Below are 21,537 nucleotides of genomic sequence, written 5' to 3' on the forward strand. Positions count from 1 at the left end.
CTGGGGACCTTTGAAACAGAATATTTTTTTTCTATTTTACGTTACAAGATGGAAAGTTTTAGGGCATCCAGACTATGCTGAACTTTAGTGATGCTATTATAGCCTTTACACAGGTAAGCGTCTAAGCTTTTAGTTACATGGATCCCTGAACGATGCATGGCTTAAAGGAAGAGAACGTCTCTTTATGCAGCAAGTAATGGCTAGACCTACTCGGTTTGTGCTGAATCCAATGACTCTTGTGAGTTAACAGACATTTTGGTGTAATTCTTGAAATATCTTCAGAAAATTGTTTAGAATACAAAAGGGTCTAAGAATTCTTAAGGGAATATGGTATTGACCAGTAAAATCTTAGCTGGATCTCTATTATTTTAAAAAAGGCTTTTCTAAACTAGAATTTGTCTTGATTCTAAATTAAAGGTTTTGCAGAGTTCTTTTGTTAAATAATCAATTTTCAATGACAAGTTACCGGCGTGTCATGAGAAGGTTACTCACTTGAATCAGTTTGGTGCTTGATGAATACTTCCCAGCGATAAAACTCTGTGAAGAAGGGGATGTGACTTTTATATGTCCACACACCAAACTTCTTTCACAAGTTCTTTCAGAAACCAGGCCTAACAGTTCATTTTGACAAATATGCTTTTACTGGCTTTTTTGCCAGAAGAGCTACTTAATTTACCAGAACCATATTTGACTCAGCGAGCAGGAAAGCAGTATCAATGCCATGGACTTCTGTGAAAAGGGGTCAGATTAACCCTGTACAATGCCACTGTAAAACTGAACATGCATAACTTCTGCATTGTTCAGACAGATCATGAGCTCAAGGAAATCAAATTCATAGAGTTTAAGGCCAGAAGGGACCACTAGATCATCCCATCTGACCTCCTATATATCACAGGCCCTTAAATTTCACCCAGCTATCCCTGTATTGAGCCTCATAACTGGTTTTTGGCTAAAGCATCTCTTTCAGAAAGGCATCCAAGTCTTGATTTAACAACATCAAGGGATAGAGAATCTATCATTTCCCTTGGTAGTTTGTTCCAGTGATTAAATCATTCTCACTGTTCAGAGCGTATAACCTATTTCTAATTTGAAAATGTCTGGCTTCAGCTTCCAGTCATTGGTTCTTATTATGCCCTTCTTTGCTAGATTTAGGGGCCCTTTCTCTTCTCCCTGTGAAGGTACTTATACACTAATAGTCATCTCAATCTTCTTTTTGATAAAGAGTTCAATCTGTTTAGTTTAAGACTCTCACTACAAGGCAGTTTTCTCCAGTTTCAATCATTTTTATGGCATTTTGCTGTACCTTCTCCAGTTTTTCAACATTCTTTTAAAAATGCTGAACACAGAATTGAACAGAGTACTCCATTATGTCTCACCAATTCCTTATGTAGAGGTAAAACTCACTTCCCTACCTCCAAGGATTGCATTAGCCCTTTTTGCAATAGCATTGCATGGGAGCGCATGTTCAGTTGTTTGTCCACTATGACCCCTAAATCCTTTCCAGAGTCATTGCTTTCCAGGATACAGCCCCCCTTTCTGTAGATTTGGCCTGCATTCCTCATTCCTATAACTTTGCATTTGGCTGTATTAAAATCATTTTGTTTGACTGGGCCCACTTTACCAAGCAATCAAGATGGTTCTGCATTACCGGCCTTTTCTACCAGTCTGTGTGCCATCCATAAATTTGAATCAGCAGTGTTTTTATATTTACTTTCAGATCACTGACAAAAATGTTGACTAACATGAGGCCTAATACTGATCCCTGTGGAACCCCTCAAAAAGTACCTCCATTCAATGATGATTCCCCAATGACAACTACTTGAGATCCGTCAGTGAGCCAGTTCTAAATCCATTCAATGTGTGCTCTAGGTTTTATAGTGCCCCTTTTAAATAAAATGTTATACAGTACTAAGTCAAATGCGTCACAAAAGTCAAAGGTAACTGTATAGATGCAACATACTTAACCCGCAAACTTGTAAATCTCCTAAAAAAGAATCAAATCACCTTTCTTGACAAGACATACTTTCTGTCAAAGCAAATCTTATGTTCAAGTCATACATTAATTAGCACACAGACTAGCATAGCACTTCAACTTAAAATAGTAACTTCAGTGGGAGATCTATTGGCTTACAAAGTTTTGACTGGATAGCTAATATAAAATGTAATATTCTAAAGTTATGGTGGCAGAGACTTCGGTCTCCAGGAGGGTTACTTGTATATTAAAAATAAACACCAAAGCGATCCGACCAACTAAAGATTGATGCAAAATGAGAACCACCCGTTTGTTACATGCTAGAGAAGCCAGCTAAAAAAGAAGGTTGTCTAGTACTCCAGCGCAAGACCGGTGGAAAGAAATTATCCTTTTGATATTTCATTCAATAATTCTGGGAAGCAGGTTTATCTATGTTTGCATAAACTGCTAAACTACTCAAACTGGAATAATTCACTGCTTAAACATCATACTAAAAAGTATGCATTTTGATCAGAATTCAGTCTCAATAAAACCATTACATAGAATTCTATACTTTATGATTAAGTGCATTTCAGTTAAACTGCAATTCAATTTGTAAATCCCAAGGTGTAAGCATGTGGTACAACGAATGATTTGTAAGGAGTTCCTGTTGCTTTGTCACACACTTATGTGCTAGGTTTCACAAAACTGTCTTTCAAGAAATAAACATACAGTTAAGGTCAGGTGTTGTTTCCTCAGCATTCACATTTATCTCAAGTTAACTGCTAGTTTAATTCAGCTTCTCAATTGCTGATTTAGCTGTATGCTGGTTTCTCTAAATACAGTTTATTAATCAAAGTTTTTCACTATATTTTGTTGAAAGTTCATAAAACCCTTTTACTAAGCTTTGATTTTGAATTATTATAGAGTTTGTTAGAGATCCTAAATTAATAGCATCAGAAATGGAATTTCTTTAGCTGTAAAACACAGACAGAAAGACCAACATCAATATAAGCTTCCCTGCTGCCTCCTTTCTATCCTAATGCATGAGAACAACCTCTAGGAATGAAACATTAAGTTCAGTCTTCATGGCCATTTGGCTAGATTTTTCAGAGATATTAATCACCATAACTCCCTTTCAATTTAACAGCAGTTAGTTTCAGGTATATCTGAAAAATCAGGCAACTATTAAGAAATACAGCAACTATTTAAATATCTTACTAAGTGGTAAAATTTTTTAAATGGGTCATGATAAGGAATTTAAAAATCAGCCATACCTGTCCCCTCATCACTGACATTTGGTTTTCAAAAGTAGCCTTGTCAAATCCTTTATCGGTCTTTATTCAAAATAAAAACAGAGCAGTTATTTTCAAAACATTTTACCATTCTTAAAACCAGATGTATTTGGAAACACAATCTTATTCTAAGAATTTAACTGACCTTTTGTAAAATTTTAAAGTTTATGATTGAGACAAACCATAACTAGGAAGGAAATTCCAAGTACAAAAGCAATTATAAAATTAAGTATAGTAGCTGTGTAAGATGACAGATTGGACTTGGACACTGTCAACATCAAAGTGAATTAGAAGTAATTTCAGATACTACACCTGTCCCCAGTTCTCTCTTTTTGTAGTTTTGAAACTGCATTTTAAAATGTCTCTCACCTATTACTGTGTGAAAGAACCACACAGGGTGACCAATATAAGGGAAACCGGGAAGCAGACTATAAAATAGAGAGCTATAAACTGCGCGAAGTAACTGAAAAAAGATTCTTTATTGTCTTTCAGTTTTAATTAATTAGGTATTACCTATAACAGTAAAAAGTTTCAGATACTGTATAAGTGGAATATTTCTGTTGACAGTACCCTTTAAGACATAAGAGGAACAGCATGAGCAGTAACTGTGCAAGCTTAAAATCCCCTTTTCACAAATGTTACTCAACCCCAATGTGCAGAAACTACCTATATGGGAAAAAGGACAGGTCTGTCTCCAGATTCATTAAATCCTTCACATTTCTGCTGTGACTAACAATGGGTGCTAGTTAGTGCCAATTTTGATTGTGGTATTTTAATCATTTTAAGTCAGACAAATACAAAATTACATTAATGAATGTGTTTCAGGACTCTACTTTTCCAATCAGAATTGCATTTTTAGAAATGCAAGTTGTGCACCCTCCCCCCTTCCTCACTATGGTCATCTGGAGCATTCAGCATGATAAATGTTCATATTTTACAAGATTAGAATTTGTATAAGTCCCCTTTACTAAGATTACAGTTGTGTTCAGTGCTTTAATAGACAGAGTAAAAGGAGGTGTGTGTGTATTCACAACTATATAGTTTGAATATCTTAAAATGAAACTGACAAAACCTCTGTCTGGAAGCCCATTCATTAATGGAATGACACAGGTTTTAATATCGCTTTGAAGGCACATGTAAAATGAAATATTTTAAATATGTACCAGCTGGACTAATACCTGATATTACAGTAAGTGAAGCTTTTTCCCCAGGTTATTACTGTTTATTTCAAGTGCATTGAAATTGAGATTGCCAGGCATCTTAAGTGACAAATATATTTAAATGCATGTTTTAGTTATTAGTTTAGTGTTTTTTAATTGATTATATAAAATTTAAGTGTAACAAAGGAGGCTATTACCCATCAGTAAAGTTGATTACCAACAATTTCAAATCTTTCATGCACAATACAAGGCCATACATATACAAAGGGGGATGTATGACTACTATGTCAGCCTATGTACCCCTTTTGCCATCCTAACATTAGTGGTAAAGCATAAGTAGTATCACATATTGTGAAATAATTAAGTAAAGTAATACAAGTTTCTAAGTTAACTTTTAACAATTAAGTTTTCCTTCCACATATACTACTCAACTAACTATCCCTTCTCAATTAAAAATTAATTCTGATTCACCTTGAACAGTTCATAAAGATCTTCACAAAGATCCTGTACAAAGTTCATGTCAGAAATACGAGGGAGAATCAAATCTCTGGTCTCTTGGGAAAAAGGAACTTTTGCTTGAGAAAGCCAAGCCCAATGAAATGGATCTAATGGGAAAAACAGTTCAATTTCTTGATTAATTAACAGGTAGAAGTTAGAATCAAATGATCTGCTTTGGGCAGAAATCTTAGGAAATAACTTGCTATTCAGTATCAAAACATGAAACCATTTGTCAGTCAGCAGTTACCAAAGGTTATTTACATATATAATATTCCCAAATTTGTTTGTCACTATTACATTCACTGTGTTTGCCTGTAATTACAAATTAAATTTGATTGCTGTAAAGGCTCTAGTTTTTAAGAGACTACAGAAGACATTTTAAAAGGTAATTAGGGTCACAACAAATATTTACTAGAACAAATAAAAATTAAAAAGGTTAATTGTTCCAAAATAAAAGTCCCTACTTTCCCTATCTCCCCATCAGTTATATAGTTTGTCTTGGAGTGTCTTGTATTTGATCAAATAAAACTACTTCCAGATAGTTGATTTGATTTAAAAATATAATCTATAATTTTTAAGTAAAGATCAATCTTAACTTACTAAGACATTTTCTTAAAAATAGCTTGAAAAATAAAAATTATTAACTATAACAAGGGTCTTTTCTCAATCCTATAATCTGTGAAAGAACGTAAGATGAAGTTTATGTACATTATATAATGCTTTTTAGTTAGAGAAAAGCAGCTCTGCATCCCAGAGCTAAGGCTTTTGAACCACACTGAGATAGATATTTTATTTTTAGAAGTAGAATTGCATCAATCTTGTCCAATTTAAAGAAGTTTATATGCTGAGATTAATAAAATTTATACCGAACAGAAAAATAGTAATGCTCTTTAATTTTAGTATCACAATACAGTGGATTCCACTTATTAACAACATCTCAGTTCTCAGCAAAAAATTACATTAACTGGAAGTTGCCCATAAGCAGAAGGCAGGTTTGCAGGGCTGCAGCTAGGGAAGGAAGCACTGGAACATACCTTCCCTGGCTGCAGACCCACAAGCCAGCCTGCAGCCAGTGCCTGGCACATTCCTTCCCTGGCTGAAGCCCTGCAAGCCTGCCTGTGGTCAGGGCCTGGCACATCCCAGTGTTTCCTTCCTTGGCTGCAGCCTCACAAGTCTGCCTGCCTTTCTTCCAAAAAGTGTTAATAAGCAGCATGCCCCAGGCCAATAGCCAAATCCCATTAGGGATCAACTCTCAGCAAAATGTTGCTCTTAACCAAAACTTAAGATTGGTATTGGTATTAACCAGCATCCACTGTACTTAAGTTTGCTGTCCCAGGTAAAGGTTACCTTAACCTCCGTACAACAGAATAAGGCTAAAGTTATATGTCACTTTGTATTTGTCTACTAATTTCAATAAACATTACAAAAGGATGAAGAATAGCTTGTTTTGTAATAGGAAGAAATAGGACCATTCCCATTTATAGAAATAATCTGGGAATTTTAGCACTCAAGAGAAATTCTATCATAGCAAGCAGAAAGTGCACATGAAAGATGCATCCCTAAATCCCTTCCAACCCCACATATCTAAGTAGGTATTCATATCAATGCATCCTATTAGTCACCATCCATTACTGGTGGGGTGAAAAACCAGCTAGTGAGTGACTATGAAGCACAAACACATTCCAAAAACAGTAAAAAGCCACTCAGTATTTGCTTATTTTCTTGAGGGAAAAAAATACACCATTATTCAATAAAAACAAAAGTTAATATGGTGAAAATATTGTAAGTATTCTCAAATACCACCTGAAGACAATTATTCCCTCAAATTGAAGATTAAAGAACTCAATACTCACATGCTCGCCACTCGTCAGGATGTTTAAAGGGAAAAGCTAAACCATTATCAATTGCAGCAATTTTAATAACAGGTTCTTTACTAGTAGTCCATTGGATATCCTAGGATAAGAACATTTTCAAGTTACTAGTAATTGAAATATCGATAAGATATACACAAAATTAAGTATACAGTAAACTGCATTATTATTTTTTTAATATAGCGGGTTTAGCAACACCACAAGTGCTTTAGACTGAACAAAAAAAATAAAATAAAATGAAGGCATTAAGTGGGAGTACTCAAAACGAAGGCCAAAAGTCAGGTGCATAAGGTTTGGATCCATTTATTCGCTTCTGTAAACAGTATAAATGACCAAAAGCAGCTACATCAAGACAGCCTGAAGATCTAATTTAAATCAACAAAACCAAGATTAAGTATTAGATGAACAGAGCATATCAATAAAGTAGCTAAGATACTGCATTTATGTGCAAGCAGACAGCTTTATTGTTAAAGCACATGTGCTACAAAATGTTGCTTCTACTTGTTTAGTTTAGTTAAATATGAAGTTCATTAATGGTTTTATCCAGGTCACTCTGTAATTTAATTTGACCAGAAGGATATAGCCACATATTTCACCAGGAGTACTCTATCACATTCCTAGTTAAGGCACACTGTGCATCAGCATTCCAGCTACACTGTTCAAATTTTATGAGTCAACTGACTAGTTTTGAAAAAAAAATTCTTCTTACCTTATCTGAAAGATCAATATCATCAGCTTGCTTTTCATACCTGACTAACCAGTTATCATTGCCCCTGTCTTCAAAAAGGAAAACAAAAGTTGTTGTGGGGACGTGCAAGTCTTTTACAATTAGCTGATCTTAAAATAATGTTGTAAAACAATTTGTTTCTATCATAAACTGAAGATATTTATTAGAAGGACAAGGGAAAATATTCACAAAAATATTTTTCCATCAAAATACACGTGTTTTAGAGTTTGTGAAAAAAACTAGTATTAGATTAACTGGAAAGATGTAAATTTTTCATGTTATTAATTCAAATTTTGTGTAGAGTCATGCACTAGTAGTTCAGCTTCCCTTACTGGCTGAGCAAACATGTAATATCAGGAACGTCAGCAGAATTCATTTTAACCTGTTTTCCCAGAATAAGTTGGCTATGTTGTGTATGTTCTCGCCAATCAAGTCGGGGGAGGAGGAGGACGGAAGTGTCAGTAGCAGCAGCAGAAATTTGGCTCTGGGCTGCTGGTGGGGAAAGGGCAAGGCCCTCCTCCAAGATTATCCATGTTTTAACAAATTTAGCTAAGCACACAAAGGGGAAAGGTCTACTTCTGAGGGAATTCTGCGCCACTGCACAAGCACAGAATTAACGTCCCTTCCAGATTCCTCCCCCCCGAATATCAATCCTCAATTGATTCTGATGGGGAGGCAAAGGAAGCTGCAATTACACCTTTCGCCCACCCAGGGCTGATGTGGTGCTAAAGAGAGGGCAGCTGGCTCATGGGCCGGAGCAGCCAGCCACAGAGAGGGGGATGTCAGAGACTGTCTTCCTCACAGCACTCTGCCCACAGGGCCAGGTGGAGGCAGCACAGGACATGGTGGGGATGACAGAGCAGGTCACACAGCGCTGCTGGGGGGGACACACAAACTGGGGTGGGGGTACAGGAGCTAGTGGGGTGACAACATTGAGCCAGGGGATGAACATTGAGCCAGGGGGTGCAGGGCCATCTGGGGACAGGGGGAGTGGGAGTGGCTGAGTGGGGCTTCAGTGATACATATGGACAAGGGCAGAGGTGCATGACTGAATGGGAGAGGCTGGGGTCAACCACGGTCTGCTCGGAGGAGGCTCCCCAAATCCCTTCCATCGCCACCCCCCCACCCAAAAAGCCCAAAACAAAAACACAACCCTCCAGGTTCGCTCCCAGACCCCTTCCCAGCAATTACTTCCTTCTCCCCTTGGTTCTTCCATTGGCCCTGACTCCCCGAAGCTTTGCACCGCTTCTGAGGGGTGCAGGAAATACATTTATTTATTGTAGTTTAAATGAATTATTACTCAAAGTTCTGTATTAATATAACTAATAAGGAATCTATTTGTCAAAAAACATTTCCTGAGTCTTTTTTGCTGACATGTAACAAAACAGACAACAAGTATGTCTGTATTTTGAAATGTTACCAAAATAATTGAAACTGGCATGATTATATTGTATTTTGACAAATAAAATATGCACAATTTTACAATATTGTGCACAGAATTTTTAATTTGTTGGTGTACAATTTCACCAGGAGTAAAGGTCTACCCAAAGATGCTGAGACGAGGGGAATAGAAGACAATCTTCATTCCTAAGAGGATATTCTCTACCAGAAAAACACAATGGTATGTTGTAAATTCTTTAACAGGGTCTGCTGGGTAGAAGGGGATTTTGTGGGGACAGAGGGGTGGTGTATTTAGATTCTTCATAGATTTGGATAAGCATCCAAACTTTGAACATTTTACTGTTCCACTATTGCTAGTTTTGTACATAATTTGGTTGTGTGGATGCTGCTTTACATGTTTGGTTTTTAACTTATTCTCTTAAAGTAATATGGCGCAGATCATGAAAAATCTGTAAAAGTCTGGAGACACTGAGATCAAGCTTGGAAACTGGCTGCCAAACCGTAACACTGACCAGAAAGCACAATGATATCATTATCATCGTACTTTCTTCCTTCAGGGAGTTTAAAGTGATATGCATCCTCAACAGGCTTTCCTTGAGATATCCTCAACCGGCTTTCCTGCTACATTCCTAATTGCGCAGGGTAGGTGGGGAGAGGAAGGAAAGAGGAAATTGCAGTGGTAGGACCTGTAGAAGAGCAAAAGAAGGAACCCACTACTGGCAAAGCAGTGGAGGAAATGTCCATACCAACTACCTTCACACTCATGAGGAAACTGGGCACCTACATAGCCAGCAACAGAACATCAGCCTCCAGCTACAGAAAAGGAAGTTTGGCCAGCATGAGATGCTGAGGGCCAAAGTTCACATTTCTCCTCCAGGGCTTGCTCATGCTGAATAGGACTAGTTCTGAAGTGATATGCAACTGGGCTGCCATCTTCTTCCACTCAGCAGAAAGATCTGGCAGCAGATATTGCTCCTCTTCCTAGTTAAGTGGTCTTGAAACCCCAGTGTGTCCCTCACAGCTTGGCTACGATATGGAAAGTGGAAGGTAAAAGCACATATCCTGGGAGACTTCCCTCTGCTAGTAATGGAAGAGGGACCGGAGAGCAAATATCCCCAACTCACATCAAAAGGCTAATCGCTGGCTGGGGTTGTGTGCTTGATTTGCTACATATTGCTCTAGCCCTCAGTGTGCCTTACAAAAGCCAAAAACTGCTTAAATGGCTGCTATGATACTTGATACATTTCAAAGACAAAACTTTTGTAGCTTCAATGGATTTCACAAGTTCATCTGCAAAGGAGTTTCAGATTTGTGAAAAGTATGTGAAATGCATTAGAAGAATGTTACTTTCACTCAGCACTATTTTCTGACTCGAATGAGCAAGCAGATATAAACTGGGGGACAGTATGTTAGATACCTGTGTTTCTGATGACATAATCTAAAACAACCAATCTCTCAAACTGTGACTGAAATTGTTTCCTAGTATTCTCAGGTAAAGGATCAGTTTCAAATTTCCTGAGCCAGTACTCAGCTTCTTTATATCCTTCAACGAACAGCTGGAAGGAGCCAACCTGCAATTTTAAGAACCTGCATTTAGAAAATGTAATCAAATAGGTGAAGTTTAAAAGTTAACTGAAAGAACTGAACACAAAGAGTTCTGAACACAAAGTGTTTGACAGTACTACTCAGAGTAAGCTACATGAAATATTAAGTCTACAAAATAATCCCCTGCTTCCAATTTCTAGATAACCACATTTTATAAGTTGAAATACAACTGAACTATTTCCAATTTCAGAGTTCTTTATGATTAGAGTACTACACCAGAACAGCATTCTAGTCTTAGTTTGCATATAAGTAGTATGTCAGAAAAGAATAGTTTAATGTTCAAAAACAAAACATAGCAATCATATTGATACATGATATAAATTTACTGAAAGAAAAGCAGCAACTAAAAAGTTTTACTACTGTCATAATTTGAAAGCAGTTCAATCCAATCAAACTGGAACTACTTCAGGAGCCATACAAGAGATGGCAAAAGGAAAACAGAAATGTTTCACAGCAGTCGTGAAGTAACTGGAAGCAACAGAGGTTGACTAAAGTGACTGTATGCGTACACCCTGATTTCTAGACCAGTCCTCATTTTTCATGTGGATCTTGGTATCTCAGAACTTCTTTTGGGATCCCTGAAATGTCCCAGCTCTTCTATTTCACCAGTCAAAACATCTGTTTTCTACATCTGTTCAATAATTTGCTCTATATTTACTAGGCACAAAACAGTCCAATGGACTGAATGTTCACAGTCATGAACAGCCTTTGGGGCAACAAGAAAATCAGACTACGCACTACTAAAGCTGCTGTTCTGCTCAAAGTGAACATCAGTGACGCTTGGTTCAGTGTTTCATAATAAGCTCATCCAGAACATTAAGTTACTAGAGAAAATCCTCCATTCTCACAAATATGCAACTTTCATGTCTGAGTCAGAGAACTGGCAGCAACAATACTAGCACACTTTTTAAAAATAAGAGAACTTCTGTATGACTTTCATGACCCCAAAAATCATTTCCACAATAGTATCTGAGGAAGAAGAAAACTGTGTGAAAGAGGACTGCATGTGAGAGAGGGCACACAGCAAAGAAAGAACACTCAGGAGGAAAGAGAGGCTGTGCTTGTGTTCAGAACAAAAGGCTGCATGTTGCTATGCATCTATGTAAGTAGACAGAGACTTTCTGGGAAATGCATGCCTAACAAGTGTCATATGGAGTGCTGTTGTGGGTAGCCTGCACGTGTCAGCAGATAACGGGGGAACCCGCATGTGTGCATTTGCTTGATTTTCAAGAGAACATGGTTGTGAGATTTTGGGGATGCAAGAAGAGCATGTCTATGATTTTATGGGTGATGAAGTCGTATATGAGGCTTTGATCAGGGAGACAGGAGAGTCAATAACATAAAATGAAGGTGGGCATTATGTACAAATGGGGAAACCAAGAGAGGAAAGGAACGACAGACTAAGTGAGAATGACTGAAAACATTGGGCAGTTGGATGAGAAAACACCACAAAAAAGATGGAGGGGAAGAGAGAGAACAATTATTATACAATATAGAAAAGATACTGACGGGAAAATAGACTGCAAGGCAGGAAAAAATACCTAGAAGAAGAAAGGAAAGATGTAAAGAACAAATACAGTGTGGAGACAGTAAATTTTAGAATGCTCTTGGTAGAAAGTGTAGATGCAAAATGATGCAGTAAAGTCACCAGATTTTAAAATATGTTTAAATAAAGGGATAATATCTGATATGCTTTGTGGACAGAAATTTGTTTAAAGCTAGCCAAGGCTGGCAGTCTTTTTGTTGAATAGGGGCATGTCTACACAGCAATGTAAACCTAGGGTTAGTGGGACTCAAATCAGCTGATTAGTGTCAGGGAACCCTGGGCTTGAGCATCTACACTGTATTTTAACCCTAGACTAAGAATTTTCTGACCTGTGCTTGAACTCAGGGCCCTGGCATCCACACTGCAGTGCACCCAAGTCAAAGTAAATATATCCCGAAGTGCCTTGCGCCCCCACTCCCCCATGTTGGGACTCTAGCCCTAGGAATGTGGTGCACTGTGGGAAACTCTACTGCCCACCCTGTTTCCTAACTGTGGCGGTGCTTCTGATGGGACTCCCATAAGGAGTACGTAATCTACATAATTAGCTCCTTTGGTGGCTTAGTATAATGACTACAGTTTGAGAAGGCTTTATACTGAACTGCTGCCTCATCTGAACTGGGCTCTCTACCTCTAGGCTGAGTCACATTGCCAGGAAAATGCCCACGTGCACCAGTTTGGAGGATAATTAGGATGTTGGTCTCCAGGACTATCAAACAACTAAAATAAAACTTTGCAATTCTTAATTTTTACAATTGGATGTTCAATGAAGGTGTTTTCATTTGGTTTTTTTTTTGTATTTGTTTGTCTGTTTGGAAGTTTGACAAAAAATGTAGATGCCAGAGGAAAAACACAAACACCCTCCCCACCCAACCTGGCTGCTGCCAGCTGCAGAATGGTGAAGTGCATATCCAGGGCTTGGGGTACAGTGTGCTTCATCATCCCCTGGGGATCTCTTATCCCTACCCCCGCTGCACCCTGGGAGACAGGGATAATGGATCCCCCAGATGCTACAGGCAAATTTTGGGACTGGCTCCCACTCACTGCCCTCACAATGGATGCTGCCAAGATGCCTCTGCATATGCAGCTCCAGGGAATAGCAGCCCCAGGTGTCTGGGAGCAAGGGCCAGAGAACGGAGCAGGGACTAAGCAGCTGCCCTGCAGGGAGTGGGAGTGGCAGAACTCCTGGCTTAGCACTTCCAGGGGAGGGATGATGCCCAAACATCCTGGCAGCCAGGAGCTGCCTCCCACTGTCAGCTTTGCTCCCTGTGCTGGGCAAGTTCTGCGCAAAAGCAAAGAGGAACCAGAGCCACTGCCAAGGGAGGCTGCAGAGAAGTTTTGAGTCTGGCACCCACTTGCCACTGAGAGAGTGCGCATTGCACATGCAGCACCAGGGAGGGCACTGGGGGGGAGGGAGGGGGCAGAGTTGAGTGTGAACCGCAGGCAGGGGGAGCGTCGGGCTCCCAGATCAGCACAGCCAGGGAGGGATGACCCCAAATATCCTGGTGACCAGGAACAGCCTCCCACCTGCCAGCTTTGCTCCCTGCTCCAGGCAAGCTCCAGGCAGCAGTGAGGAGATGGAACAGGAAGAGGGGAGTGCATTTAGCCAGGTGGTAATGTCGCTTCTGGCCACTGCGCTGGCTGCCTGCAGTGCTGCTTCTCTGCAGCCAGGAATTCAGATACATCTGGAGGACTTCCAGGACCCGAGTCAAGCTGGAGCCACATGCACCCAGCAAAATAATATGGCTCGGACCCTACATCCCAGTTTAACATGGGCTCAGACCCTCCAGAATCCTGCGACCTTGGTCCAAGCCCTAGGTTAGCTCAATTAATGCGTGGACACAACGGGGTTTTGGCTTGAGCCGGGGTTCACACTGCTGTGTAGACATAGCTGGTATTAGTTTAGGGTTTCTTCTCCTGTGACTGAAGCTACCCATGAATGTCCTCTTTTTGATTCAGCAAAGTATATATCCTGTATAGACAAGGCATTAACAAAATACTACAATGTAAAGCTTCTCAGAAGAACTTACCTTAGGAGGTAGTCCAATTCGATGAAATTTTTTACCAACTTTTGGCACTTTTTCTAAAGCATATTTTTTCCCTCTTGATTTTGCACGATCTATTGCACTGTAGTTAAAGGTTTCACTGACAAGCCAGACAACCTTAAAAATATCCAAGTTAAAACATGGCTCAAAGTTGCTTATCATTTCAATTACATATTGACAATAAGATTTCTAACCATCATAAAGATGCCAGGTAAATAGCAATATTTAAAAACACAAGCAAATTCAATGCAAAAAAAGCTGCACACATGCAACATTGCAGATGGCAGAAAATTTAAATGTACACATAGGTCTGGAAATTCTAGACAACAGTCCTTAGAACTGGCCCCCTATTTTAATATACAGTGCTTTGTATTATCACTATATTGAAAGAACTACATTAAAAGAATGCTAAGATTGCAAAGTCAAGCACTCAGAAGTTAGGAAATAATGAATTAAAGTTGCCCAACCTTAATGTATATACAAAAGGGGGCCAAATTATGTTTGTCTAACATGATCATTTACTATTTTTCCGCCCTTGACCTCTGCTTTATTCAGTGAATATGTAATTATTGAATATTTTTTAAACCTCTCATTCAGTCTCTCCCCCCCAGGTCTTATTTATGCTCACCATCCAAACTCTGTACTGAATACAAAATTATTAGTTTCCTCATGGTCATTTCTATGGTGCTCTCACGAATGTCTGAGTGCTTCACAAACATTAATGACTTTATCTGTATAATTGTGCTATGAAAGTAGGTGGTATTATCCCCATTTTATGGCTGGGGAATGTAGACCTGGAAAGATTAATGTCAAAATTGTGCAAAGTGTCTAGACACCTAAGCGCTGAATTTTCAGAGGATTTGGTATTTTTAATAAAAAACTTTATACATTCAAAGCACAGCTCCAACTGACTTCAGTTGCAGTTCTGACAATTCAGCACTTCTTGTAATTTGGCCCTGAGTGTCTCACATTGAGCACCAAGCAAATGCACACACAAATAGTGACCAAATAGGTATTCAATTTCCTTAACCACGACAACATCCTTTCTTTTCTTGCAGCCCCCTACCTCATTCACTATTCACCACACTTACACCTTCTGCAACACACAAGAGGTTCTACAGACAACATCCTACTTCGCTACACAGTCCTGATATATGCATACAGCACTATCCATCCTAGGCACTGAATTAGGGAGTGGTTTTGAAGAAAAAAAATAGTATGATTGCACATATAAAGACAGTCTCATAATGCATATGCAAAAAGGCATGAATTAAAGCTGCAAGAACAATTTCCTAACTTCTGAGTGCTTGAATATACAACTTTGAAATAACTTCAAAGCAGCGTTTTTAATGCAATTTCCTAGGGTTGTTTTTTTTTTTTTAAATTAAAAAAAATCCCATCCTGTAAAACCATAATGATCCCCCACATTGGTCATCAGCAGGATTTGGAGCTTTATATCCACAGTGCAGACCTCATCATATGAGCTAGGGGACAGCAGATAGCACTAGTAAGCATTATTTCCTATGTGGACCAACCACTGGAGAGGGATGAGACATGCATTTTTCTGATGGGTTTAACAGCTATTTGCTGAAGGCAGAGAAATGTGGGTTCCCTTCACCAGGACTCCTAGGTTCCATTACAGGCTCTGGAGAGGAGCATGCTATAGTGATTAGACACAATTTTACCACTGGACCCCTGCTTGCCCCTCCCTCCACTTGGCTTCTATTCAGCCCTCTCACACTGGCTCATGCAATGCACATTGAATTGTTTTTCTCCAATATTAGTTTCTCTCTCTCAAGTTGGGGATAAAAATACTCAGTTTGATTCTACATTGCAATATCATATCCTTGTTTATTCTGCACACTTAAGTTGTAGTGTACTAAGAAAGAACTCTTTTACCTTAGTTTTAGGTACCACTCCTAATCCTAGTTTGGTGTCCACAAGACAGGCACCAGTTTCAGAAAGGTATCCCTGATTAGGAACAAGGCACCCTCTGCCAAAGCAGCAAGGACAACAGATCTTGTGAAAGTATTTGGTCCATTTTGGATTCAGATGACCATAAGGCTCTTCAGATTTTGGTTTGAACACTCCAATAGTTTTCTAAGAAAAAAAATCCAAAGTTAAGTAACACATAATAATTTGAAGTGTAAGAATTAGTCACAACAGTTTTTACTGAGAAATTCACAACTTGCATTTTAAGATTTATAGACTTGGAAAACAGTTTGCCATCGTTGATGATATTCTGCTTTGTACTTGTTCATTTTGGTCTAAACAAGGAGTTGAATAGGAACTCTAAAATGGTAATGTCAATTCACAAGTTTATAAAATGAAATGCTTGTCTAAAATGTACCATTCAAAATAAAACTTTTGTTCACAGATATTTTAAGATAGACATCTTTAGTGTTTGGGTTTTATTTATATTAAAAGGGATATGGTCAATCTTAAATTTTAAAAATTAGTTAAAAGTAGTAATCAGATTTTCTAATTTAAGATGTTTTTTCTCCCACAATACTTGTGAAAGACGCACAGAAACACAACTATACTGAAGAAAGTGACACTCACATAAAAAACTGAAGTTAAACTAGAAAATATTTTTCTTTCCTCTAATCAAATTTTAGGTGTTTTTAGTGACAGTATATAAAAAAGTAATATTTTTTTTAGTTTGTTTGCATCTATAGGGGCTGTATTGTCTTGTACAGCTGCTTCAGACTTAGTTTCTCATAGCAGACAATGCCTCAAACCATCAAGTCATTTACCTTAAAGGGAAACAATGAGCTTGAAATTGTCCTTATTGTTAAAAGTAAGCTTAGGGTTTACTTTTAAGTTTCTGTTAGAAATGTCCATCTGACTAATTTTGTCTCCAAACTCAGTTTCAGGTAAATCAGTATGCTGACTACAATAAGGTTCAAGTAGGGATCATGTCTTCATTCTCTCTATACCAGTGGTCCCCAAACTTTTCAGGGTCAGGCCTCTCCCCCCCCCCCCGCCCCCCACCTACCCAGAGCTAGGTCAGAGAGCAGGGCAGTGGCTCCTGGGGGAAGGGGGGGAGCAAGGGGGACAGAGGTAAGGGGACCAAGGCTGGGGCTGAAGATGGGGACAGGTCTGGGGACAGGAGTAGAGCTGGGGCCCTGGCCAGGGGACGAGGCTGGCAGCTGTGGCCTCAGCCAGAGCAGAGCGGGGCTGGGTGGCACTCCCTCCCCACCCCCATAGGGGATGGCCCAGGCCCTGCCGCACCCTCCTCAATATTCCTCTGTCCCCCCCCCCCCCCCCCCAGGGGAATGCATCCATTGAAGTGAGCTGTAGCTCAAATAAATTTGTTAGTCTCTAAGGTGCCACAAGTACTCCTTTTCTTTTTGCGGATACAGACTAACACAGCTGCTACTGAAACCTTTTTAGATAAGAGTTAAGCTCATTTACCTACTCCACTTGACTCAACCATTTGTGTTTTTGTTTGTCACTTGTAATCCTTTAAAGCCATCTCATTCTTATGCAGATGTGCTAATGAAACAGCCCATATTACCATGGACAATATAACACTAAATCCCCACAGTATAGCATTTTTTTTTAAAAAATCGAACAGTTGAGTTTTGTTTTCTTTTTTAACAGCTGCACATAGCCTTGCCCAAAAATCATTAACACAAAAATTCCCTTTGGAAGGATATTTATCTATAAAATAAATGATAGATCTGACAGTCAGAAATATATGGTGATTTCCATTTTTATTGACATTTTCAATCCTTTAACTCAGTAGTCCCCGAACTTTTTAAGGTGCATCATCTTACCTCTAACGTAATTCCCCCGCCCAATCCCCGAGTCACAATTGGGAGCCAGGGCTGGAAGCAGGGCCACGGTTGGGGTCAGAGCTGTGGTTGGAGCTGGGCCATGGCCGGGAGCAAAAGATGCGGCTGGGGGCAGGGCCGGGCCGCAGCCAGGAGCCACAGCTGGGGGCAGGGCTGGGTGGTGCTCTCTCCGTGCCACCCACTGGGGCTGGCCGGGTCCTGCCACACACCCCCGAACATTCCTCCATGCCCTCCAGAACTTGGGTGTGGCGCCCCAATTTGGGGATCGCTGCTTTAACTCATCATATATTGATATTCATAAGCAGTTCTTTCTAAGTGTCAAATAACCGCTGTAAAGTTAATATTAAAGCAAACAATTTAAAATTTCTAATCTATCATCTTTTTATGAATGATTTAATAAAATAGTTTACATTACTATCTTTAAAAAGACAGAACAACAAAAATAAAGGGGAATTGCTTGACTAGAGAACTGAACATTTCTAGTTCTAAATAAATAATGCCACAGTCCAAACAATTTTAATTATGATTTGCATTAGCTAATTCAGATGCAAAAAGAGCAAAACAATGACTGACAAGCCATAGGGCAATATACAAAATAATCAAACAGTAATGGAACCATATGAAATCAGACTTCACATTTTAATTCTATATACTCATGGACAACAGCAGTGCACTGACTGCTAACCTGATAGTGTATAGATCAGTCAAAGCTTCCCATAAAATGTTTCCTATAATAGATCATTCTTGCCCGAACAATTTTGAAGGGCTTAGTGTATTTACATAATGAAGATATCCTGACTAGCAAGCATTCATCATGAATCCCAATACAAATTTTAATCACATTTTTACCATTTCTGTATGTAGAAAAATACCATTTAAATTTTACTTCTGTGCTTTTTTTTCTGTTTATTGTAAAGGAATTCCATAAATTAAGCAGTCATTAGTAAATAAGTATTCTCAGAATTTTAATGTTAAAATGATCAATATCTATAAAAGGTGATTCATGAAAAATCAAATTGCAAAGCTGAAAGGAACAGGTCGGTTCAACTAGCCATGTCACACATATTCATTAAAACACTCAGAAAGGTTCTGCCTGCACTTGAATTTTAAACTACTTTTATAACCAATTAGTGACACCGTTTGCTCAAAACAAAGTCAGTGGCCATAAACGATAAGTTTAATACACAGTGAACATGGTACAGCATTTCACTCCATCAAAATTCTACTCTGGTGCATGGTTTTCTCCCTGAAAGAGTTTCAACCCACCATTTCTTTGTATCATTTTTATTTCTCCAATCCCCCTTCCTCCTATTACAGAGGATATCCAAAATGCACTTCCCTCACAAGCAGCTGATGCCACTTTGTGCAAGCCCTCTAGGCACATACATTCTATTGGGGTAGTAGTGACAGTTGCCCACATTTTCCCAGAATGGCAAGGAGATGCTAGATGAAGACACATAAATATGGGTCAGCTCTAGTTGCAAGGCAGAAAGCTGCAGAGTAAACAACTCAAACCACATTTGTTGTGAGTCAGTCAGATGAGCATGTCACAACCATGTTTTTGTATCCAGTTTAACATTTAGCATGGATGGAGCCAAGACAACTTAATACCCTTGAACTGAAATGGGTAGTACTGCTTGAACACAGATGTTTGTGCACTTTCTAGGAACAGAGGACCATCACTTGCTTTAATTGCGCATGCTTTACTAGGTAAATGCTTTTTACTGTACTTGTACAATACTGAAATATTTATTTTGCAATCACTAGAGGAATGTTTCTATTTAAAACAACTATATATTGCTTTGCTTTTTTAGTTCCATAACATTTTGAATACTGGATTTATTGAGTTTATTTTGTTAAGTCACAAGTCCAAAGTCAGAGGCTTGGAGGAAATACTGACAGGTAGTTTAGTTGCTGCTACCAAAGCAATCAAAGCACAATACATTTATTTGAAGAGTCTACAATACTAGTGACTTCTTCATTTCCCAGTGATGAGTTGGTAGATACAGTAGTATATGCAGCCTGCTAACCCTATAATCAGTCTCGTCCCTCCTTGAATTACACTTTTAACCTACCAAGGAAGCAATCAATACATGTGCCACACTAAAGGAGTCCCACCCATTCCACCAGTTGACTGGACCATGATGTATTTTCTCTGTATTGTCAAATCTAGATTATCCAATCCCAGATATGGCCTCTAAAGTTTGACTGAAGCACTGATCTTGCTGAGCTCTACAGGTTCAAAACTGCTGGGCAGCATAATTGTGCAGAGGCTTTTAATGAAGAGGAGTTACAGAGCCACACAGCTCGATGTTTAAGGAAGTCTCCATAGCAGGATTTGAAGTCTACACAAGTCTCCTGATTGACTCCACAAGTTACCTAATGGTTTTGTGTACCCTATACACTTCCAAGACTTCAGGACAGTTAGTCCTTGGAGCAACGATAATATCGTCTATGTTCTGTAAAATGCAACGCACATTAGGATTGGGGGTGAGGGGGCTTAATAAAATATTTTAAACTGCAGCTCAATTACTTTTACAATATTATATTTGAATTTAGATTTCATTAGCCTTTTTTTAATTTAGTTTCCTTTACCACTGATAGGCAGGGATGGTGTCCCTACCTCTGTTTGCCAGAAGATGAAAATGGGCAACAGAGACTGTATCACTTGATGATTACGTGTTCTGTTCATTCCCTCTGGGGCACCTGGCATTGGCCACGGTCGGAAGACAGGATACTGGGCTAGATGGACCTCTAATCCGACCCTGTATGGGCCGTTCTTATGTTCATTACCCAGAGGTATTTTAATACACAATGAACTAAGAGCATGATGGTAGTTTATTGTTTCACTTCTGTTGGCATCAAATAAAAGAGCTAAGGAGAGGGAGGTAAAAATCCACACGTTCAGTTTACCTATATTCTGGGAAAACAGGTTATCAAGACAATGATACAATCACAGGGATGTTAAATACTGTAAAACACAGAGTGAAGAAACAAAATACTCTGACTACCTATTTCCCAACACAAGGGAGAGAGGACTTGTTTTCCCTACCCACAGGGGAATGGGAGAAAACACATCAGAAAACTGGTTTGGTGTGAGATGATGCAACACTGAAATGTCAAGCTGAAAAAGGATTTAAAAGCCAGCTTAAAAGAAAGGGGCTTGGACGGTAGAGATGTAAATTTAACCGGTTAACCAATAAGCACACGGCCGGGGTGGCGAAGGCGGGGGACAGGAGGCAGCCAGGACCCCAGGTGTGCAGGGGAGGAAACAAGGGGAGGAGAGAGGAGGCAGCAGAACCCTGCGTAAAATGTGGGTGGGCTGCAGCACCCCCGCACCCCTAGTTCCCAGTTAAACCGACTGAATTTCAATAGATTAAACTATTACTTTTTTAACCCTCTATTTACATCCCTATTGGATGGTTGACAAAGTAGTGTCTGTGGGGTCCAAGAAGCACAGCAACCTATCCTGAAGGACGACCCATCACTCTCACAGATCTTGGGAGACAGGCCAGTCCTTGCTTACAGACAGCCCCCCAACCTGAAACCAACACTCACCAGCAACCACACACCACACAACAGAACCACTAACCCAGGAACCTATCCTTGCAACAAAGCCCGTTGCCAACTATGTCCACATA

At 39.3% G+C, this 21,537-nt stretch overlaps 1 protein-coding gene across 3 annotated transcripts in view; it reads right to left on the reverse strand.

Annotated features, from left to right (window-relative positions):
* Positions 1–21,537, reverse strand: part of PI4K2B (phosphatidylinositol 4-kinase type 2 beta) — a 35,824-nt gene that overhangs the window by 2,492 nt on the left and 11,795 nt on the right. For 2 of the 3 annotated variants that reach the window (XM_043544568.1, XM_043544569.1), the window contains 8 exons: positions 15,996–16,196; positions 14,082–14,213; positions 10,321–10,474; positions 7,485–7,552; positions 6,758–6,857; positions 4,878–5,011; positions 3,229–3,288; positions 493–537 (listed from right to left, as the gene is read on the reverse strand). In XM_043544568.1, the coding sequence (XP_043400503.1) occupies positions 493–537; positions 3,229–3,288; positions 4,878–5,011; positions 6,758–6,857; positions 7,485–7,552; positions 10,321–10,474; positions 14,082–14,213; positions 15,996–16,196 (894 nt within the window). The remainder of the gene's footprint in view (positions 1–492; positions 538–3,228; positions 3,289–4,877; positions 5,012–6,757; positions 6,858–7,484; positions 7,553–10,320; positions 10,475–14,081; positions 14,214–15,995; positions 16,197–21,537) is intronic. The other variant, XM_007058101.4, reaches the window with a different exon arrangement.

This window comes from Chelonia mydas, chromosome 4, assembly GCF_015237465.2.
Source record: "Chelonia mydas isolate rCheMyd1 chromosome 4, rCheMyd1.pri.v2, whole genome shotgun sequence".
NCBI classification, from domain to species: domain Eukaryota; kingdom Metazoa; phylum Chordata; order Testudines; family Cheloniidae; genus Chelonia; species Chelonia mydas.